The sequence below is a fragment of the Solea senegalensis genome, linkage group LG15 (assembly GCF_019176455.1).
Source record: "Solea senegalensis isolate Sse05_10M linkage group LG15, IFAPA_SoseM_1, whole genome shotgun sequence".
NCBI classification, from domain to species: Eukaryota; Metazoa; Chordata; class Actinopteri; order Pleuronectiformes; family Soleidae; genus Solea; species Solea senegalensis.
This window is the reverse complement of record NC_058035.1, coordinates 11,129,461-11,152,869: the sequence shown is the minus strand read 5'-3', so window position 1 is coordinate 11,152,869 and position 23,409 is coordinate 11,129,461. Positions and strand designations below refer to the sequence as shown.

The 23,409-nt window shown below is 45.1% G+C and overlaps 1 protein-coding gene across 4 annotated transcripts in view; it reads right to left on the bottom strand.

The window, feature by feature from the left end:
• The window catches only part of fgfr2 (fibroblast growth factor receptor 2), a 31,202-nt gene extending 8,463 nt beyond the window's left edge, over window positions 1–22,739 (bottom strand). Inside the window, exons 1-9 of one of the 4 annotated variants that reach the window (XM_044045259.1) lie at window positions 22,035–22,739; window positions 20,029–20,284; window positions 12,669–12,926; window positions 12,353–12,427; window positions 8,865–9,034; window positions 6,685–6,808; window positions 3,383–3,573; window positions 2,969–3,107; window positions 288–487 (exon numbers count right to left, since the gene is read on the bottom strand). In XM_044045259.1, the coding sequence (XP_043901194.1) occupies window positions 288–487; window positions 2,969–3,107; window positions 3,383–3,573; window positions 6,685–6,808; window positions 8,865–9,034; window positions 12,353–12,427; window positions 12,669–12,926; window positions 20,029–20,209 (1,338 nt within the window). In that variant the 5' untranslated portion in view covers window positions 20,210–20,284; window positions 22,035–22,739. Of the gene's footprint in view, window positions 1–287; window positions 488–2,079; window positions 2,225–2,968; window positions 3,108–3,382; window positions 3,574–6,684; window positions 6,809–8,864; window positions 9,035–12,352; window positions 12,428–12,668; window positions 12,927–20,028; window positions 20,285–22,034 lie in introns of all 4 variants that reach the window. The other 3 variants (XM_044045257.1, XM_044045258.1, XM_044045260.1) reach the window with 3 other exon arrangements.
• Window positions 22,740–23,409: the final 670 nt, after the last annotated feature.

The window sequence follows — 23,409 nt, the reverse complement described above, 5'->3', positions numbered from 1 at the left end:
CAGTGCAAACTTGCTCAGAAATGCATGCCTTGTTAATTAGTTAATATAGTTGTAGTATTTCTGGGTACAGTTATTTGAATAGAAAAACTATCTGATACTATTTTTTAACGTGTAGAAAAAATAAAATATATAACTATATAGATATACACATCTATATCAGCAATATCCAACTATATATATATATATTGTTATTATTTTTGTCTGTCATTGTGTTTCTGTAGCATGGCTACAGTGTATTTTTCTCCTCTAGGGGTGTTAGATGCCTTTAGAACTCTTTATCTACTTTCTGTTACCTGGCGGCGCAGAGGGATCTGCTTGCTCAGTTTGTGAACAGCCGGTTGGCCTCCAAAGTCGGGTTTCTTTGCAGTGTTCCTCATGCGACACACCACCACGATGCCTACCATGCAGGCAATGAGGAACACACCAGCACAGTATATTGCAATCTCCACATAATCTGGGGAGAAGGGCCCTGGCGTTTGCTCAAGGGCTGAGGAGAATAAAGGAAGAGAGGTGAGACAGAGGTCAGAGGAGACAAAAAACTCATGTATGTGTGACACATAGGGACATTCTTCATTTGAGTAGACATAAACGAGTATCAGAAAGACAAACAGACAGATGTTTTGCAGAGACACCTAAAATCATGAACAGCATGAACTAAACCTAAATGATTTGATAGCTTTCTCCTCCCTCTTCTTCTTCCTAAGGCGCCGGCACGGCTACTTTTTTTTAACCAAACAGGCTTGTGCGGGGATTAATAATCTTAACTCAGCCAACAGCCAGGCCTGCATATGTCTCTACTAACGTTTGAGACGCACAAGCATGAACACAAACACAAACCCACAGTCAACAGAACAATATCTGCTTCACTTCAGATCACTAACAAGGGACAGTAGTGTCCTTCGTGCTTGTATAAGGCCTGAGCTTCCTGTCGAGGAAATGAGTTGACTTTGTATTTATGCATGTGTGTGTGTGTGTATAGGCGTGCACTACATAGAGCACTGGCGTCCACACGCACACACAAAAAAAACAAGGCTCTTGTGCAGCGCAGCCAGATGGAGGTGAATCTGCATATAGGAGCCTTTCTGCTCTCTGCCTCGTATCTGCTGCTCCAAAACTCATAGCACACACAGAGAAGCCACAGAGCTGATGGCGCCAGTGGAGCACATCAAGAGCAATAAATATGAAATATTACTCTCACGGAGAAATGGCCTGTGATCACTAAGGTGTATTGTGTACAGACAAAACAAGACTATTATAACAATATTAAGAAAGGGTTGAGCCGTGCCCTGCATCTACTCTCATCAATCTCATTAACGGCCACTCCACTGTTGGACAGAACTCGCACAAGAGCACTGAAGTGTTTAGCCTGGACTGAACTTGCGTCGACTCTCAAACTGAGCTCTATGTATTTGATCCTTTGGTATGCATAATTACAGACCAGGCATACAGCAACGGACAAAAATAGGATAAAACGAGATGAAAAATGAGAACACACACATCGACAAACATTCACATGCGCGAGATTCACTGTGCAGAAGAGCAGATTTACGGCCCTGATAATTGCGAAAGCCAAGCCAACTGGAAACTAGTGTTGAGCTTTAGCTTTCGATCTTTATTTCAAAAAGAAATAAGGATCTTAAAAGTAGGCAATTATCAAAGCCAGGAAACGGGGAGGAGAAATGTTGAGGTAAGAGTGAAACACAAGTGAAAAACACAGAATTCTTCGACATGCAGAACTAAAGTGTGGCACTGAAAGATGTTCCCCGAGGAGATATGTTACAGCAGGAAAAAAAGTCAGGAGACAAATTCTCCCCTGCTCTTTGGGTTTTCAGACACTTGAGCTTCTCTGGAAGCTTCACTTTCCTCTAAGGGTTAACAATAAATCTTCAACTTTGAATCAGTCGCCAAACCAGAAATTGTAGATATATAATATTTATTATTGGTCATATATTATATATGCTGTTTGCTGCAGGATTTGAGCAGTGTGCTGTTGGGAGAATTTGTCTTTGACTGAAAATTGCACCATCCAGACTTCGACGAGACTGAGAAAAGGAAAGGACAGTATACAAGTGTATATACCTGGAAGCACCGTCAACCAAGCAGTGTGATATGAGATCCCAATAGAATTACCCGCCAAGCAAGTATACTCCCCAGCATCTTCAAATGTCACATTGGGCAAGTAGAGAACTTCTATCTCCTTATCTGTGGTGTTAACACCTGCGGTCTGGGAGAGGAAAACAGGAGGAGGAGGAGGTAGGAAAAAATTAGGGGAAAAGGGTGAAAGATAAAGAGTGGAGGCAGAACGGAAAGTAGAAACAGGGAGGTTGAGTGACAGAGAAAGATGAGGGAGAACAGAGAGAGAGAGAGAGAAAAAAAAATGAGACCCAAAACACCAGGAGAGAAATAAGAGGAGCTGGGTGACGTCCTTCGTGGAGTTTCCATCTAGAGTAAAGCATCATGGGAGATTTCATGGATGGGTAGGAGGAAGCTTCATAAACAGATAGAGCCCAGTACACCACCAAAACATAGGAAAATGGAGTCCATAAACACAAAAATAAAAATCCAAAAGGTTCCCATCACCAACAGAACCTGCTAAGAGACACCAGTCTATTCCACAAACACACACAAACAAACAAAGCATGGAGAGCACTGTCCTGCAACACTATACACCATGGTGACACAGCATGAGTAAGCGATGACAATGGAACACGAGCTGTGACACTTCCAGTGTTTAAGTGTGCAGGTAAGGCCAGTGCTTCCATGGCTGCACCAGTCTCAGCAGTGGAGGGAGCAGCTGAAACACAAAGGTCTGACATTAGGGTGATGAGAAGGTCTGTGAGCACCAGGAACACCAAGAGACCACCAGTGGGATCACCACAACACAGCAGGTCAGGGACGAGGCCCAGGAAACCACACCGGGAGGTAGGTAGGGGCAGGAAGGTAGATGGGGTCAGGTCTCAGGGGTTACCTGGGATGACAGTCAGCCAGCCTGACTGGTTGGCTTGGCCTATATAATTGGAGACTTTACAGATATACTCTCCAGCATCGTCCTGTGTCACGTTGGTGAGGGTGAGCACCTCCACGTCCGAGCTGTTAATGCCTGAACGCTGTAATCCACACATACACATATTGAACATTTCCAACATGTAATACACACAGTCAGACATGCAAACATCATGGCTACGGCTACAGCGCATGTATCTGCAGGAGAGAAGAGACAGCAGGGAAAAAAACCTGAATCAATTCATAAGGAGGGAAATAAATGATTACTTTCTAACACAGTAAGCGCTTTGAAATGTATCCCAAACACCTGCAACCACAGGAAATGATTTGATTCTAAAAGGATAAACTTAAACTAAAAGAGGAAAGAAGGCGAATGTACCTTTAGCACCCGGACATAGGGGTGTCCATCTGGACCATAGCGACTGCCGTTCTGAGTGATGTGTTTCAGCCACTGGATGTGAGGTTGTGCGTCGCTGTAGACCTTGCAGACAAAGCGGGCGTCTTCCCCGACATGAACTGTTGTGTTGGCCGGGAGGCCAGCTTGGAGAATGGGCCGGTGTGGAGAACGTTCTGTGGGGAGTGAGGAAAAATGTTTGTGTTTGCACTCAAACAATAACACCCGATTTGTTATCACGGAACATACAGAAGAAAAGTGTTTCGCAATTCACAATTTCAATGTTGCAGAAAAGGTGCAAGAGCTTATCTTTCGCAAAAGCAGAACGACATTTACTATAAGTGCTAATGTTTCCTAGCAACCCTGACAGGTAATATCATGACTGTCTGCCTCTTTCTTATCTGAAGCATTTAAAGGCTTCAACTGCAGGACATGGAGGAGGACTTAGGTGTGGTGTATGTGTAACATATAAGCAAAGTGTGTAAGTCTTGAGAAACACCTTCATATCACCCCCACGTATGCAGCTATCTGCATTCTTTTACAAGCAAACATTTGGCCAGCGAATCCAAACACAGCGAGACCTGCTGAACAATGCCCCCTTTCAAAACACTGCCCAGCCTTCACAACCACACTGAGGAGACCACCAACCCCCCACATTACTGCCACACACACACACACAAAATGACATCACTCAGGCTTGAGCAATTCAGTGCTTTTCCAAAACAAAGCCTTAAGGTAGGTGCCGTGAATTCAGTTGTGCAGTCATGTGTGTGTATGGTCGAGGGGGATGGTCAGTTGGTGAGGCTGGGTTTTAGAAGGAGGGGTAAGGAAAGTGAAAAAAAGAAGGATGCGCGAGAGTTAAGGGAGGAATGGGGATCAACAGATGGAGAGTGCAGAAACTAGGCACAGAGACCTCATCCATGCCTGTCTGTCTTCCTCCTCCATCTATCTGCACTCTGATCACATGTTTCCCACCCCCCACAACATTCCTAGGGCTGGCCTTGTTGATTGGCCCTCTTTATTTGTCTCTTCTCCATCTTACACAGGCCCTCTCACCATCCATCCCCATCTTTCCTGAACGCAAAAATGGGAAATGTCTACAGACTATAGTCTGTATTTTTTTTAAGCGATCTGAGGCAATCGTACGACAGATTTTCATTTTTGAAAGCAATAATAATAATAATGATAATAACTTCATTATACTGTAATTTATCCAAATGCTCGGAGGAGCAGTAACATCTGCATCGATGAAAACAGATGAAAATGATGAGGTGATTTGGTGAGAGAGAATAGGTCACATCGGGATTATGGAGGAACACTGAATAAAGTAAGTCTGTGGAGCAATTCTTGTTTAAACATAAACCTGCAAGTGCAGAGGCGTTCTTTTACGACCAATTGGACGGACACAAAAGACTTGTGCTTAAGAAAAGAGAAACAGCACAAGAAGAAAATGAAAAACTGTTGTCCTCTCAGCCTGCAGCATTGACATGAGGGAATGGTGACAGAAGGCTCGCAGGTCCGGGGCTATTGTTTCTATGTGTGCGCAGTAGCTTCTCCTGCTTTGCTGTGACCAAAATCTAGTGACCCATTTCAAAACGTAATCCATTTATCAATTAAGTCATTAGCTGAGTAATTTGATGGTGGCAGCAGTGGTGGGACCGAGGCGGAAAGAAGTGTGAGGAAACGAACCATGGGCATTCCATGGGGCTCCATACAAGACCAGTGAACTCTGGGTAACCCGCGGGCTTGGCACACAGGGTCATAGAGGAACAGGAAGGACACTACATGGCACAGGATGGCATGGAGCAAATGACAGCGGGTTGCATGGTTGCACGGGTGGCACAGTTATGACTGAGAAAGCCTATGTTTGTGTATGTGTGTGTGTTTGTGTGTGTATATTTGCTATGTGTGTCTACTAGTCTGTCCAATCTCCAGAGGCCAGTTTGAACCAGAAATGGGTAGTTCTTTGAAATGACTGATCCTGCAGGTCACTTGGGGGGAAAAAGACTGATAAGAACAGCCTTTTTCTGTCTCTTTCTCTCAATTTTCCCGCTGTCCACCCACTATAATGGAGGAAAATGAAGCAAGAGGTTGCAGGGTGCAGTGGCTGTGGAGCCAGACGTGGAGGGGGTTTACTGCTCTGCAATAAAACAGAACAAAAAACAGAAATGTGCAGTCTGAAGTAGAGCTTTAGCTGACTCCAGAGGGGAGCAGAGCAGGGGGCCTGTGTTAGGGAGCGTGTGTGTGTGTGTGTGTGTGTGAGAGAGAGAGAGAGCAAGGGCATACAGTGTATGCTTATGGTGTAAAAACCCTCAGGTATTCAATCTCCATCTGATAAAATGAAAATAATCCTCCTTATTACTATGGAGACACTAATCAAAACAGAAGTGTGTAATTACAGTAAGTCTGCTCAGGACAATGGAGACAGTCTGAGAATGATTCCACATACAAACACACTGATCACAGGCCGCTAAACGTTTAACTGAGGATCAAAATGCTGCAGCTGCATGTGTGTCCAGGTTATCAGTGGATTATTGACCAGTCTTTAGAAGACTATCTGTGTCAGATAAACTTTGATGTGTACTGACTGCTTGTATCGTGGCTCGAGTGAGTCCACGGAAAAGGGATCTGCATTGAATTAAGGGCAAAGTTCCTCCACAAACATCAATTGATCTACTACTACCTTTATCCCCCTTTTTGCTGTCCCCGCTGTTTATTAGTTCTCCTCAAACTGAGCAGAAACAACACTCATGACTTTCTGTGCTTCAAAGGTCAGTGTGAGGGGTTGACTGAGGTGGATCTGAACTCACTGTGATAGCGCTGACCTCAGAACCATGTCCTCAAAGAGGGATACAAAACATTCACCGGCTATGGTTTAGGACCAGTATGATCCCTCAGCTGACAGTAAAGGTTCACAAAAATGAATTTTCCTACTTACTCAATGTGTAACAGAAAAGTCATAGACTGCACTATCAGCCATTTCTGACACTGATTGTTATTTGATCTCACATGAACACTGGATTTAGTAAACTAATGAATAAAAAAGACTTTACAGTACATACAAACTACCCACTGACCCATGTTAAGCTTCCACACACTTGGCAGCAGTGCTTGACCTGCACCTGCATCCACGGTGTGCACCTGGGCAATCGAACAATACGCACACCTCACTGACTGTGAGAACTCTTTCAGCTGTCTTCCCCTTCTACCACCCCCCCACCCCCTCCTACTCATCTGGCCTCGCAGGTGTACTTGGAGAGCGCGTTTTCGGGTTTTGTGCTACTAACCTACGACGTCCAAGGTGTACGTGTGGTTGATGGCCCCAAACTCGTTCTCCACCAGACAGGTGTAGTTGCCCTTGTCCGACGGCACCACGCTCTCCATGATCAAGGTCCAGTGCTGGCTACGCACCTGTGTACAAATGGCAGTGGGTAAGAAACAAACACAAACACACGAAAATGCACGTACACTCCAGTAAATACGGCTTACAGGGCGGAAAAACAAGAATTAACAGGCACAAAAAGCTGGTGGTGAAAGTGAGAAAGATGATAAAATGCTGTGGACAGGAAAGAGCGAAAGACTGTGGCTTGTGCTTGAAAACAATATAAAGTCTGATAAGGTCAAGGGTTCGCCACAGCAGATGATCCGCACACTTTGACACACTTTTTTTATTTATTCGGGCTTAGGACAGACACTGGGAGAGCACTGGATGTAGCTCTTGTGGCTTGTGTCCATTTAACAATGAGCGATGAGGATTTGGTACCTTGCTCAGGGGAGACCTGGCAGGGACTAAAACTGGCAAACCTTCAGTCACAAAGACTGCAATACTTGCATATAGTTATAATATTCCTGGAAAAAATGTTGTTTTGAGATGCTGATAAAACATAATTGGTTGTAATTTTCTTACAAAGGTGAACAATGTGCAAATATAAAGATCTACTGCGCATAGGTCCCTGAAACTGAATCTTATCCCTGTGCATCACGTGTTGCTTAAGTCGTAAAGTACACCTCTCTATTTTCAAACAATTATCATCAATAATTGTAAAAGAAAAAAAGAATGTGTTTGCACCTGTGTGTGAAATCCCCAGGTGTGAGCTAACAAAGGTGTTTCAGTCTACACACTGAAGGAGAGCACAGCTACTGCTTGTGCAGGCCTACATTTTCTACAAAGGAGAGATTAAGCCACAGGGCTGGGCTCAGGTACAGCTTTTGTCCAACACTTGTTGACAAAAAGAGAGAAATGAGCTGCCCACATTACATTTGACAGTCTGACTGTATCATTTCCGTCACGCCAATGGCTGTTTTTTGTCAGCGCCGTTAACAAGCCCGCTAAAAGCCAAACAGAAACGACATTAGCACCTACGTCAACATAATCTGCTTAACTCTCCTGACAAGGGAGATGTGTTTCCTCATAAACTATCTGCTATTAACCAGGAGTCTCAGATCCCTTCGGCGTCAATGGAATCTTTCATAAATTAATTCCATTACTGTCTGTTTAAACTGTTATTCCACTCCATCAGCGCGACTGCAGCTTATACAGTAAACTCTTGTTTTGAGAGACAAAGAGGAATTTAGAAGGAAAGTAACTCAAATGCAATCCAAATAGACTCTGCCACATGGGAGGGATTTTTCATATCATCAGAGGAGCTGTGGCTTTTCTATACAAAGAAGAAATGAAACAAAACAAAATGGGACCATGAGAATACGATATTCACAACATGTACTGTAAATCAACCCGGTCCATTTATTTTATTTACAAGTTTTCAATCAGCATGTAAATAAAGTTCTGGCCATTAAAATAATCTTTATTGCTGGTGTATGGCGACTAATTCATAGATTTATGGTTTACTTTATATGGAATATATAAACAGAGCCTTACAAGTGGAACAGCACATCAAGCTCCATCAGTTTAATCTTTCATGAGCTCAGCAAAAGTGTTTGTAAATCCCATTTCATCAACAACAGAATCACATGCGTGAATCGCATACTAGTTTCCAAGAGAAGCCAGTGGGACCTGTTCTCCCTGATTGAGTTACCTCAGCATTCTTAACTCATTTCAACTCTGACGCTACCTACTCTCTCTATACGTTACTGTCTGGGAGCATTTAACCCTTAAGTCCCGGGCTTAGGTTTCTAATTGTTGGGGTTAAGGAACCATTTCGGGTTACAGTGAGAAGCTCTGCAAAGTATCCTGTTGAGAGGAGGCACACGGATGAACAATTCCAATTTCACACCAGAAACCCTGCCCTCGTTTCCTCTGTCTACGCTCCTCCCGTCTCTCCAGTGAAGGGTGGAAAAGGGGAAAAAGGACAGTTAGAGAGAGATTGGGAGAAGAGGTCCTGACATCCCTTGTAAACACATTCACAAACTAGCCAGACGCACTGTAGCAAAGAAACAGCACAAAGCCAGAGAAGGCAGGGAGTTGACATTTGTAATAAAAAGAGTGATGTATTACTGTTTATCTTACCTTATACCCTCCCATGCGGTCTTCTTGGCGGAAAGGCCTGCTGTTTTTTAGCCAGCGCATCTTGGGCTTGGGATTGCCTCCTGCAGCACAGCGGAACTTGACTGTGTTGGCAGCTGGCACCGCATGCAGCTTCTTCTCCATCTTCGCCGATGAGGTCCAATACGGAGCGCCTACAGACGGAGAGCGATTGGCGTCAGTGCCGGTTTTCCTGATCGTTTGGTTTCAAACACAGTATACATGGAAGTGTGGAAGATTCTTAGCATTCCCAGCCCCCAAACTTCCAACTTGGTCTAACTGACCTGCCGTCTGCATAACACAACCCAGAGCTCACACAGTTAAATAAAAACATACACTCTCCCTGCAGGCTTAGCAGGGTGTTGCGGGGGGGGGATCCACTCTGAGGGGGGAGAATGTGCCTGGGCGTTTCCAAGAGGGTAACTAGACCATCACATTCAATTTCATCTCATTCCACTTGGCAGTTGTTTTTTTTTATCCCCCTACTTCCTCCAATTACCAAAGCTCCCTGTTTATCTGCCACTTGGCTAGATATGGACAGCAGAGGCAGGGATGCTTATCACCCTTGGAAAATCATTATGTGCACAGGGGAAAATGAACGTCACATTCAACAAAGGATTCCAGAGCGGTCAGCAAAAACTTTATCAGTGCCACACTGCTACCATTGCTGCCTGCCTTCCCTGTGTTTCATCCATTGCCGGGTTCCCTTTTTTCCCCCCATTTCTCAGTCTCAGTCAGCTGGATTTTCCTCCGAGCCCCCCATTCCGCCCCTTCTCTCTGCACCTGGGAGAGTGATTGCCTAAGCAGATGGGGCTCAGAGGGGAAGAAAAAGTCAAACAACAACCCAAATGGTCTTCCACACCATTACTTTCTCACTGCATAGCGCGAGTGCATGCAACAGAAGAGATACCCACGGATAAGACCACTACAGATTGTAGTATTTGTTTCAAATACTCAAATGCTTTGCCATCGGTCCAGTCTACACATCTGACACCTCCCATCATTTTCTCTGGCACGCACAACCGGACAAGTCACACATACTTGGATAGTAAAGTCAGTAAACAGGGCTTTTCCTTCCTGAATGGATGCATACAGTAAGCGCTCAAACTATAATTAGTTTGAGCGCTTACCCCCTTTCTTCTTCCTCCTCCTTACTCTCACTAGCTTTGCTGCTCTTCCTGCTTCTTCACCTCTCATTCCCCTCTATTGCTCTCCATCCACTCGTCCTGTCAGCACTCCGTCCTTTCAGACAGAGACAGATTAGTTAGAGACTGGCTCATCACAAGCCGGTCTCCCTGAAATGACCCCATAACCCCACATTGGCAGCCAGGACGGAGGATGGGGTTTGGACATGAAAGGTGAGTGGTGCAGTTTCCCATGCTCTCGGTCCGGAGGGGCAACACTTCAAACGAGATGACCCTCAGACCTCTCACCAGATGAAGCCAAACTTTCACTGGCCCAACTGCTGAGGCCTCCAGGAACCCCTGCTAACCCCAAAGCCCCGTGCATCCGGATCTCCACTCACGGCTGTTTATCCTAAGCTGGCCTGGGGTGAGCTGAGGTTATCTAACCCCAGCACCATGAGTCAAGACTTTTTGTTTTCCCTCTTCCTAAGTTGCACTGGAGAATTTAACCCACCACTGAAAGCAGTGACATATTCCCCTTCACCATTTCTCTATGAAAGCTTAACAAAGCAATTACATGCTATGAATTATTACAATATAAGACTCCTGGTTAAGAGACATTTTTAATGACTTTTTTCCAGCTAAGCTCCACCCATTTCAAACAAGCAAACAAGAAAAAGTCTTTAATTCATGATCCTTTTTTACACCACCATTTAATTTAACTAAATATTGAATTCTTGTGCAGAGCACCTGGCCCTGTTTGGGTTTAGCTAAACATATACTGCACATGCAATAGTGAATTAACTCCCAACCGCTTTAACTGGTTAGTTAGTCCAACTTTGAGAGATTCGATTTAGTCCAATTTCAGTCAACCAACATGTTAACATGTGTATTAAAAGCCTCTCCTTTTAATAATTACATTTCTCTGACTGAAGGACAATGTTAACAACAATGAATCAACAGGACAGACTTCCTACAACAGGATTAAACACAGACAGCAAAGCTGCAAGTGGATCTTCATCATTACATCAGCAGTATCTCCCTCCACCTGCCCACCCCCTCACCCTTCCCCTAAACACAGCTTCCCTCACAGATTCCTGGAGAGGCTCTTCCATGTCTCCTGCAATAACACCACCCACTGCTGACGATGGACACTGCAGCCGTTTATGTTGTTCCTTCTTCTATACAAAGTCAAATCAAAATCCTCTGTTTCACCGTGGCCTGATGCCCAGCCCATTCTGAAAAAAAGCCACCAATATAAAAGTACTCCCCACAGTCTCCGCTCTCATTCCCTCCCACGCCTACATGCACCCTCCTTCCTTACTCCAGTCCTCGGCCTGAGGCCAAGGCTCCACGCCATGCTCAGAGTTGTGCTGGTGTTGATCCAACAAACCCCCTCCTCCTGCCTCTGTTGCCTCTCCTCTTCTCTTGTCCCTTTTCTTTTAATAATAATTTCGAATTTTGATTCTCCAGAAACACACAGTGATATATTGTACTGCCAGAACAACTTCCCCTTTGTTTTCAAACATCTTATTACCACCAAATGGCTGGATCCCTTTTCCCCCATTTTTTCCACTTTCCAAGTCCCCATATTTAATGGATTTCAGGTAATTACAGTCAGCCCAAAAATGGAGGAGGAGGACTCGGGGTGAGACGAAATGTGTGTGGAGAATTTTAACAAGATGTGGAAGCCCTCATCTTTACTTCAGCCCTTTTTTTGAATGCATGTGTTTGTGCATGCATGCACGTGTGCACGTGGCTACATAAACACACACACACACACACATACTCACCCACATCTCAACAGACAAACTTTCTCTTTCTCACAAACACACACACACAGGGATGCTATTATACACAAGCCCATCGGGTGGGTAACTAGGTCCAGATGGGTGTCTTTCAAAATGGATGGGCCCAGCTGACTGGACGGCTGCTTGGCTCCAAGGAGCCTGACTACCTGAGAGACACTGGCAGCAGGAATGTCAGGAATCTCTGTATTCCCTGGAGCTTTAGAGACACACACACACACACTCACATACTATACAACACACACCCCTCTCACAGTCTCACAGCATAGGCAAAGATATAGGTGCAGCTGCATTGATCATTAACACACAGAATTTTGCTTTCGGGATTAAGTCTTTGTGTGAGTTTGGCTATAAGCATTACACTTTTTTACCAGGACACAAGAACAAGAACAAGAACTTTTTATTGCTATGTCAAAAATGTGTAAACTATCACAACATAAAAAGTGCAGGCACACAGGCTTCTTTACACCGAAATGTGCAGATTTTTGGGACTTAGTGATGATGTTTAGCTCATTCATCCCCCCAATTCTTCCGTACTTACTTAACTGCTCACCGTCTGCCCCAGCGTCCTCTGATCGCTCTGTATCGTCCTCATCATCCCCCGACGAGATGGCATCTGCACAGAGTAACCACGGTTACTGCCACCCTTCTGCACCCCCACACACACACACACATACAGTATTGCATGCAGACGTGTGCTACTGTTACTGTACACACAAAACGCATTCACAGCAACCCAGAGTCAGGATGTGTATCCCCGATCACATCCGTGTCGTGGCCACAACCTGGATAATTACTCATCTCCAACCTGCCTGTCCCGCCCTGAGCTCGTCTCTCCTGCCTGATCCCTGACTCACCTGTGACATTCACTATGAAGCAGACCGTGTCTTTGCCAACGCTGGTGCAGGCGTACAGGCCCGAATCCTTAGGCGTGGCATCACGGATCTGCAGCACCTCCTGCTCTATCACCGTGCGGTTGTTGGTGCCCAGAGAGCTGCCATCTTTGGTCCAGGTGATGGTCCCCGTCGCTGGCAGAGGGCAGCTCAGCTTCAGCACCTCCCCTGGGTGCACTGAGCACACCGTGGGCTTAGAAATTTGGTATTTGTTCGATGCGTCTGCAGAGCGAATGGAGGGGGGGGTGAGGGAGTGGAAGTCAGGGGGAGAGAAGGGAAAGGTCGGATTGGAGGAGGAGGAGGAAGAGGGTGCACAGGAAGAGGAAAGAGAAGTGGGAGAGGAAGAAACAAGCCATAATAGTGTAAGAAACAAAAACACCACACAACCCCCAATGGATGCAATTATATCAACTTATACAGAGGGAGCAATACAGAAAAGAGAAGGCCCATTTTTATTTTTATTTTTAAATGTCACACCAAAATGTTACCACAAACTCCAGTCAGTTATTTGAAACTGGGCTATTGGAAAATACCACTGTTCTGCTATGAAATGTGCAGTGTGATTGGTGCTTATAGATTCAGAGCATGCAGTCACGGCCAAAGCAGCACATGTAGAAAAAAAAGACAATCAATGCTTTGCGAGATGCACTGACGACCACACACTACCACCCCTACCTTTTTACAAAGATGCCAAGCAGCCAGTGTGTGTGAGTGATTAGGAGCCGTACAAAAAAGGGAATGAAATTCAGTGTGTCTGTCCATCAGAAAGGAAAGCAGCCAGAAAGGTCCAGGACGGAAGCACTTGTCAGGCGGGGGAAGGGGGAGGAGGGGGCGCTCTTTCTATTTCGTCTTTAGCTTTTCTCTGGTTTTGACTCGGCGCCTAAGCTTCGAAAACCTTGACCTGGCTGTAGCCTGACTCTTCTGTTTTCCATCTCTCCCTTCTGCATTTTCTTTCAAAACATGGCCATGGAGGATCTACAACCCCAGCTCAAGATCTGCTGGCCAAGGCAGCGAGCGAGAGATTCTGCTAGACTCCAAAGCGCATAAAACCTTCTACTTCTGGGAGACAATCCAAGTCAGCCTGGGAGTGCATGCGTGTACACCTCGTTCTCTAGCTTGTACAACACCGCAGAAAGAATGGGGCGAGTGTGCAACGTACAAAAGGTAAATCTGAGAGTCAATAGCAGAGACTCAGGTTGGATTTTATCGGTAAACAAACAAACTCTAGACTGCGACCGGATGTTGAGTAAAAGGAGGAGAAAACCTGCCTGAAATACAAGTTGCTCTCTACAATATATACCAAAACCTAATTCCAGTTAGCCTGAGGCACATTTTTACACACACACTCTTTCTCTCTCTCACAAACACACACACACACAATCCATGCATTAAACTAATGCGTACATCCACTCTCAAAAGGGAAATAGTTTATGTCTCATAAATCCTTGCAACCATACACAAAAAGAAATAAACAAAGTTTCTCTCTGTCCTGCAGTACACAGACCGTGTGTGTGTGTGTGTGTGTGTGTGTGCGCGCATGTGTTTACTTTTGAGGTAACTTAAGAAAATGGGTAAACAAAAGAGTGGGATTTGAGGAGGAAAATGTGCGACAGTGGAAAAGTGTTGAAGTGATAGGTGTAATTACAGAGGCCTTTCCTGTACCTCACTTTCATACCTTTTCAATGATTCCACCCTGATTATATGCTGCTGCTCTGTGTATGGATGTCAAATGTAGAGACTACACACACACACACACACACACACACACACACTTCATCAGCAGGAAGGGAAAGTCATTCCCTCACAAACCAGCATTCAAGGCATGTGCGCAAGCCTCTAAACATTCCCCCTGGGCAAGAGGATACACAGGTACAGTTCCTGTATTGTCTTTTTTTCTCTCTCTCTCGCTCTCTCTCTCTTTTCCCCTCAATCCAGAAATTATTAACCCCTCCCTCACCACCCAGGACTGAGTGTGTGGTCTGATAAGGGGTGGAGCCCTTATGCTGATGGATGGGAGCTGTGTCCGGTACCTTTTTACGACGTGGTTTTCCACACCGGAGGCCTTTTGTTATTATTATTATTGGCTCCACCTTTTCCTTTCTTGTTTATTCAGGATTTTAGAGACCAAAAGATGTCGAAACCAACAGAACATATGAAGCAGTGTAGGTAGAGTCTACTAGGAATCTTAACAGGTATAGACAACTTCAACGCAGGGGCCCCTGAATGAGGTAGGCACAGCAACAAAACACCTGGAATGTACATACGCATGCACACACACACACACACATCGACTGCACTATCTGTCAGCACATGGAAGAAAAAAAGAGGGAAACTGAAGTACTTCATAGAAAGATAATACTCACAGACTACAAGACAGTCTGAGGAAGTGGAAGAGATGGAAGGTGAGGAAAACTAAGACGGGAAAACTACTACAAAGGAAAGGAAGCAAAGGTAAAAGGAAAGAAGAAAAAACTGATTAAAGAAAGCATGCATGTGTCACTACTGCCTTCATCATTTTCTTATCTCTGCTGTGTCCATCTGTCCTTCTCCATCAAGTCAGCTTCCCCCTGCTGCTCCTTCATTCCCCTCCTTCACCACCCCTTCTGCTTTGCCCCCTTCTTCCCCCTTCGCACATCGCCCCACCCCCGCCCTGCTGACCCCGCTGACCTAACCCTGACCCTTACCAAACCTGTTGACATGCCCAATTGTTCATGGGAACCTGTGTCCCGTGATCACACAGGCATCCTGAGAAAATGCAGTTACACGGTTACACCTTAATAAAAGCATGTATTACTGCATACACACACACACACACTCACACACACACACTCACTCTACTTTAAGAGTTTACAACAGTCCAGGGAAGTGTTCTGAGATGAGAAGCTGAAACACTTCACTGCAGATTTTTAATCTCTACAAAGTTATATCTCCCGGCCCCACAGGAGGGAGTGTGAGCCTCTAGATCTCTCACTCACACACACACACCCACACACACCCACACCCACACTTGCCCAATATCAATCAAACAGCTTTCCCTCTCATGTGTCCGACCTCCTTCATCATCACTATCATTCTGACTCTCTTCTCCTGAAGCACATCTCCATTTCAAAAACGATCTCAGTCTCTTTTTTGTGCGCGTCTTTTACTCTGACAGCTATTACAAGTGTCTATCAGGCCGTCCACTCCTCACTACCTCTCCATTCTGGTTCACGCAGTCTTGGCTGGCAATAATTAGTCTCGCAACCTGAGAGTCTGCAGCAAGTAATTCTCACCATGTCTCCTCTACGCCTGTCTGCCTGTCTGTCTGTCCTTCTGTCCTTTTTTTTACATTTTGTTTTTACTTATACAGTGAAGCATATTCCGCATGTGCGTGTGCTGCCACCTCCTCCTTGTAGCATTCCGATCATTGGACTGTTAAATGTAATGACTGCCTTCCCCGAGACAGTAAAAACCAAACCCTAAGTGTAACTTCACCACAATTTTCATCCTAACTTTAACCAGAGCCTCGGCAATAAGGTTCTGCCTCATTAGGATCGGTTTTTGGTTCTCATGAGGAAAAAAATTGGTGTTTTTACACCAGAAAAGATCCTAAAGCGGCAACAAAAACAAGCATGCACGCACACAAATAAACACACACACAGCTAGATCACACCATCCCTGTTGCCCCTCTTATCCCTTCTTTATGCCTCTTTTCTTTCCTCTGTGTTCTTCTCATGGAGCCACATCCCAGGACTTTTCTCCCCTGTTTTGTCTCTCCCTCTTTTCTAATGTCCTTTCACATTTAAATCCCTCTTTAGTTTTTTTTTTTTGGAGGGGGGACAAAGGAGCAGCTCCGTGAACTGGCTTCTGCTGCTGTCCATGGCAACGGCCGCTCCGGTATGTCCAGCCCTTCACCCCTCATTCAGGCATTCTCTGAACCCCACCCGACCTTTGGGTATCCTTATCTTCAAAAAATCTCTCCGGGTCGAAACTCTGTTGTGAGTGAGTGACCCTCAATGTTAAACTTTACTCTGTGCTTGTGGAGATTCATCTTAAAATCTAAATTTAGATCAATGTAAACACAAAGGCTGCCGCTATAGATTGTTCCCATTATTGATTACTAATCAATTATTTAAACTGTGGGTTTTGAAACAACCTCAGATCATAATCTACAACCTGCATCAAAGCTGAGTATCGAGAACCTTTTAGGGACATTTAGCAAAATCTCAAAACCTCAAAGAGAAACAAAATTACTGCAGAAGATGGAGCCAAATGGCAAAAACAATAATTGATTACTTTTCAGCGCTGATAACTACAATTGCACAGAAAGAAGCTGATGCGGGAAATCATTCAGGTCCGTCAAACTAAGCAATATAATAATACAGTACAGTAAGCAAACATGGTAACAAAACTAAGGATTTACTCAAACTCATTTTTCATAATAGTTTAACTAGGAAAGCAGAAGCACCAAGAGCCTTGTTGCCAAAACATGTACAGTGTTTTATCCCACATGTTTCCTCCCGTCCACTAGATCATCCTGCACATTTGTCACAGCAGACTTATTCAATTCCTGTCTGTATACACCGGACTGCTGCTGTCCACTGAGACCGGAGGCACAAGCTGGCACAGGCAGCAGCTCTTCCCGTCCTCTTATTGGACAGGTTGTGAGACAGTGCTGCGGACAGACAGACAGACACACACACACATACACACACAAACAGGCACACTTGAACTTTCAAGATTAACACCAGCAAACGACAGGCTAATAAAAGTCATTGTGTGTAGGCCATATATTCAGACCAGCTACCCCCTGGCCCCAACCACCAGCCGACACACTGCATTTACTTGGAGTTCAGTTCCATTGCCATCATTGCAGTCTCTCTCACACACACACACACACACACACACACACACCATGCCATTAGCTGACACTTTTACACTTTTACAGCTGTGCTCCTACTGTGCAGATACTGTATCACAGTGTTATAGAAAGATAATACGCCTGCAGCGCCTTGTGACACCTTCACACACACGTTTACCCTCGGTATACTGACAACCACGACTTGAATTAGACGCGTTTAGTCCTCGTGACTGTTAGTACTGTGTATCGTGAGGTAATTAAGCATCTCATTAGGGAAGATACAGCGTGCTGGTGAAGACTTAACATAGACATGCTGCACAGTGATGCCAAGAGAGCAATTAAAGTCCTACAGTGCCAAGGAAATAAAAAGCCTTCTGCTGGCAAACATCTCTCCTTTCCATGTGTCTGTCTGAGCATGAAAGGCTCATCCTTGACACATAATGTAGCCTTTATTTACTTAACTGTTTTTGAAGTGTATGCTGATCAGAGCTGCTTTTTTTTTTCTTTTTTCTTTTTGAAGAGCAGAATTTGGCAAGGAGAACAGTAAAGTGCAGCCAAACCACGAGCTGACTTTTGTTGGCTGCACTCACGTTCAGCCTGCACTCCAGTGTGTCTGGTGCCACATTTATTCCACATTATATGCAAAGAGGGGCCACAACAGACCACAGGGCAGAAAATGTTACACACACGCACACGCACACACATGCACACACACACACCTCCAGTGCTGTGATTGTTATTCAACTCAGTCATAGCATTTTAATTACTGTGCAAATGGTGAGCGCTCAGACAAGGTAAACACTCCCATAGATACTGAAGTGGGTACAGCAACAACAATAGGTGTGTTGTGGAGGCCGTCACTCGCGCACTTGCTCTACTTCTTCTATTACAGCAGCCACAGGTAAACATACTAGCAGGAGCCACCAGGGGTGCAGGCGTAGGCTCTATAGAGACAACATTGATATGCAAGCTGATTAATCTCCAGCAATTACTACACCCACACGTCGGCAACAGTGTGACAGATGCTGCAGGGCAGACAGGCCTGAAAATCCTTAACATCTCTGTAGGGGGTGTTATTTGGACAGAGAGGGCGGGTCCAGCCATGTTGTCTCCCTGACATATATGCCCTACAGGTGACAACGGCAGTAAACTCAAGAGTATGGACACAAGTTCAGTCACACACACAGTATAAAAAATGACATGTGCAGCGGGGAAACACAAGACAGAAGCAGACCAGATCCTCTTTGCCCTGTTGATCGCTCATCAGGTGACCCCTTGGGTCTAGCCACTCAATCCCCAGTCACATGACTCCACTGCTGCCCAGCACCATGTAATCTCTCTATCCAAAGGAGAAGTCAAATATGCGCAAATCCTCTTAGAACTTTCCTGGAGGATTGTGTAAAACTTTGTGTGTCCTCGGACCCACACGGGGCTCTGGACACATCAGCATGGAGCCAAGCAGTCTGAGACAGCACAACAAAAACATAAGCTGAAGAGGAGAGCCGATCTCGGACAGCCTCTCATCAAGGTAGGTTACAAAGTTACCTGACCCCTAGGGTCAAAGGGCAAGACAAGGTACAGAGTGTGTGTGTGTGTATGTGTATGTGTATGTGTATGTTTGTGCAGAAACAGAAGAAGGGGGGGAGGTGGCTTAAAAAGTGATGCCCTGCTGTTGCCCTAACTTACAATTAGTATGCTGATTAAAGCCTGTGAACAAAAGGCTTTGGAATGTGAGTTACCATCCATCACAACAACTCTAATTAGCTCGTCTACAGGCTCCAAGACTGGAGACAGAAAATGGAGAAGCCTAAAAAAGAATGAGTAAAAGGCGGCTTAAAAACTTAAAAAAATCAGAATCCTATTTTTTTTTCTTTTCTCTCGCTCTCTCTTTTTGTGTCTTTCAAGGCAAACAGGCATTATTAGAGGGATGGTAATGTAAACAACGTCCCACCCTGCTTCACAGCTCTCCCTTGTCCTTTCCACACACAAGGGTCACAAACCTGCCTCTAACACTCAAGTACCACAGACATCCGAAACAAAAACACACACACACACACACACAAAAAGGTGTGAATCACACGTTTCGTAGTCATGCCAGGGTTAGATGTCTCCCTTCTGTTCATCTATTTTCACGGAACCAACGTCTCGTCTCTGATTGGATTGTTAGTGATGTTTAAAAAGACAGAGGTGAAGACTGAAATCCTGTTTTCTCAGATAGATTTTTCAGAAACTCATTTGTATGGAATGGTGTAGTGGTGCAAACCTCCGCTTATAGAGAATGTATTATATTGTTTTGTTGTTACTAATGTCCTCAAATGAAACTGTCAAAACCTAAATATTAATTTACCCAGAGGGGGTACTCGGGGGGGGTTTCAGGTCACAAGCTTGACAGACTTACACCTGCTTGCTAAAAACAAACCCAACAAATGGCAAAACCGCCCCCCCCCCACATCTCCACCCTCTTCCCGTCCCCCTGCTGCTCACCTTCAGGTTCCAGAGTCGCCTCCTCCTCCTTGGTGGCGGTGAGGGGCGGCCGGGCCACACTGACCGTCAACAGGGACAGCAGGACCACGGCCAGCAGCCAGGCCCACGAGGCCATCCTGTTAGTGGGGGCCAGAGCTCCCCATACTCCTCTTCTCCACCTCCCCCTGGACACTGATCCCATCTGAGGGAGTCCACCCAACCATCAACTGCAGCCGGGTCGGCCTGTCACCCACTGGAATTCACCCGATCACCTGGGCTGTGAGGACGGGGAGACAAGATGACAGAAGAGGAAACAAATATTAAATGCATCAATGTGAAAATAATCAACTTTTTATTCCCCTGCACGACTGTGGCGCTTACTTTCATTTTGACAGAGTGAAACTGGAAAATGAATCAGTAGAAGGCAACAGAGACGCAGAGGGTTTCAAAATGCTGTCAAACAAGCCATGCCACAGACATACCGAAGCTGTGAGACAGACTCACGCACAGCACACGACCGCAGTGTATCTCCTTTTACCTTTCACCTGTCATTTTAGGCACTGAGTTATGTTTGTATAAACAAATTAAGGGAAATTCTATATCTCTGAGACTTTTAGGTAATTATTTTCTGGGGTTTTTCCGCCAAACAAATGAATAATAAAACCTATTGTTGACGGACGGACACAGTACAGACTACAGACAGCAGATCAGTCAGAGTTGCACCAGTTTCCTTCACTTGGACAGTTTTGTTTTATTCACGATGCAACAGATGCACCAAAACCTGTTGCCCGCGCTGCAGCGATCTATTCATGGTCGCTACGTGTTCGTGGCTTTATATTCAGACAAGCAAGGCTTTAATTAAAATGCAGTTTCGCAATATTGGGACACACAACCACACACACACACTGTCAGTCACACAGACAGACACACACAGACAGACATCTGCGCGTAAACCTCTGGAGGTTTGGACAAGTCACGCTTCTCTGCGCCCCAGCAGGACATATCGATTGGGTTTTACGTGTAATTTCACTTGTAGACAGCGAACCTGAAAACATGCAAATGCCGACATTCACTCACCCACGCGGGACACGGACGGTTGACGCGCACGACACGACGGAGCTGATTCGAGGAGATTGTTCTACAAAGGCACCGGGTTTTGCTTTAGTGCATCGTGACAGCGCGAGACATTATGAATCGTTAATGAATTGAAAATCACGATTCAGACTCTGGGCTCCAGTGTTCTGCGGATTAAAAAAAAAAAACTCCTGCAGCAGCACGAGAGGACAGCACATTTACCCAGAAACCTCCGCATCATTTCAAAGTAAGTGATGTCAGGAGCTTCATAATAAAAATGCAGCTGGTATCAAGTACCAGATAAACGTCAAAGTAAAACAAACAAGACGAGGGAAAAACGTATTAAAGTTAGAATAAAGTGTTCATGTGCTCGGTCAACCATGACATTTGGACACATGAGGGACTTTGCTCCATACATGACCACTGCCTTCATTTAAACGCGGCCTTTTTTTGGCACTGATTTCATTCCCATTGAAATTCAAATCAGTTGGCTTTTTCCACAATGGGGGCTCATTTGAAGCAGCTCGGGTGATTTAGGGCTCCGGCACCAAGCAGTGAAAAAACAACTGCGGTCACGGGATAATTGGCTCCATAAATGCAATGTAGAAAATTAAGCAAAGTAATAAATAACCAGGACACTTGTTAATGGGTGCTAAAGTGATGGGGCAAGGTGCTGTGTGAGTAAAACAAACAAGGACGTGTTTGAGTTTACTTTACTCAGATTAATGCGGGATGCAATTACGCACAGTGCTTTCAGGTTTGATGTGTTGTATATTAAAAAAAAAAACATATAGTGGATGAATCATTTCATAAAGAACTATATGAACTAAACTAGTCCATTACCACGTAATCTGTGTGTGTCATGACAGCCGAAATATGTGTGGCGTGAGGAAGTTCTAAACTTTTCCCAGCTGAGCTTTATCATACAAAGACAAAGACAAAATGCTGCTTACCAGGGAGGACTAAAATCGTAAAGCTTTCTGCTTTGACATGCACAGATAAGGGAGGAGAGAGCATGAGCTGAATCCTGAAGGAGGAATGTCTCCAACTCCACAACGCACCAAAAAACAATCTGCGAGGCGCTGCCGTTCCCTTCTTTCTAATCCACAACCAACCGGCATCGACTCAGAGATTAGGGCTTATTCCAAACCGGAGAGGCAGTGTAGTCCAGTGCCAAGCAAAGAAATCCGGGTTCGCACGCGTTATCCTTCGAAACAGCTCGGACAAACCATACTGCTGTCGCCCCCCGAAACTTTCCTCCCCGTCACCAAGTTTCTTCCAGGGCGCAAAACATGCCCAGTTTTCCCGAGCAGCGCACTTGACAACTACAAAGAAAGTTTGGAGCGACTGATGAGGGAGCGCAAGACGTCAAATGTACACGAGGATAGTTTAGTCCGATGCAAAAAAACAAGTAGAATCCATCAATGTGCGTTCCTCAGCTGGAAAGTGCGTCTATCGTGTGTCTCGCTCTCTTCTTCCGCCGACGGTTCTCGCACTGTTTCTCAGACGCTTTGTCAGGTTTACTCGCTTTTTTTTCTCCTCCTTACGTCTCCACACACTTCCCTCCTCCTTCACTCCAGTGGGTGTCATCCCACCTCCCCGAGTTCCCCCAGTGTAACTCGAGCTGCTTCCTGCAAACTGAGCGCTGGAGCTGCGTGTCCTGCCTCCTGCGCGCGGCTTCCACATCCACTCAAGTCAAACCTGCGTGGGCCCCCAGCTCTGTCCGACAGCAGTAACAGCGCCCTCTCGTGTCCGAGGGATGGCATGTGCGGATGGACACGCACATATAAGCAGACAAACCTTTATACAGTGTTGTGGTGGAGGATACATCTTCTTACTTCACTATCATTTCATATAAAGTCATATTTCTGCACATATCCAGTTCTATGGATACACAATCTAAACAAATGTCTTTCAAACTCCTTTTCAAAAAGGTGGAATGGAATCAATTCACAAATCAGAGAGAAAATCACAGCCTCAGCATTCAGACCACGCCACGCAGGTAAGAAATCAGGCAGGAGTATGAGTAATAATTTTAAATATGTGTACATTTCAGGGTAGATGTTATGCATTTAGAAACTGTACGTTTGCTTATGAGTAACAACAACAAAAAAGAGCTTGTTTCATATAACAATGAATAACATATCTGTCATTTAACGACAGTAACTATAATTGCTTCCCTCTGAGGAGGGAACTGATGCAGGCATGAGTTCTCCTCAAGGACACATGGAACCACCTGACTTCCACTTTTACAAGCGTGTGAGCTGGTGAGTGTCGTCACTCTGAAGTGTCATTTTCTAAAATGAACAATGAAGACTAGATTTACTG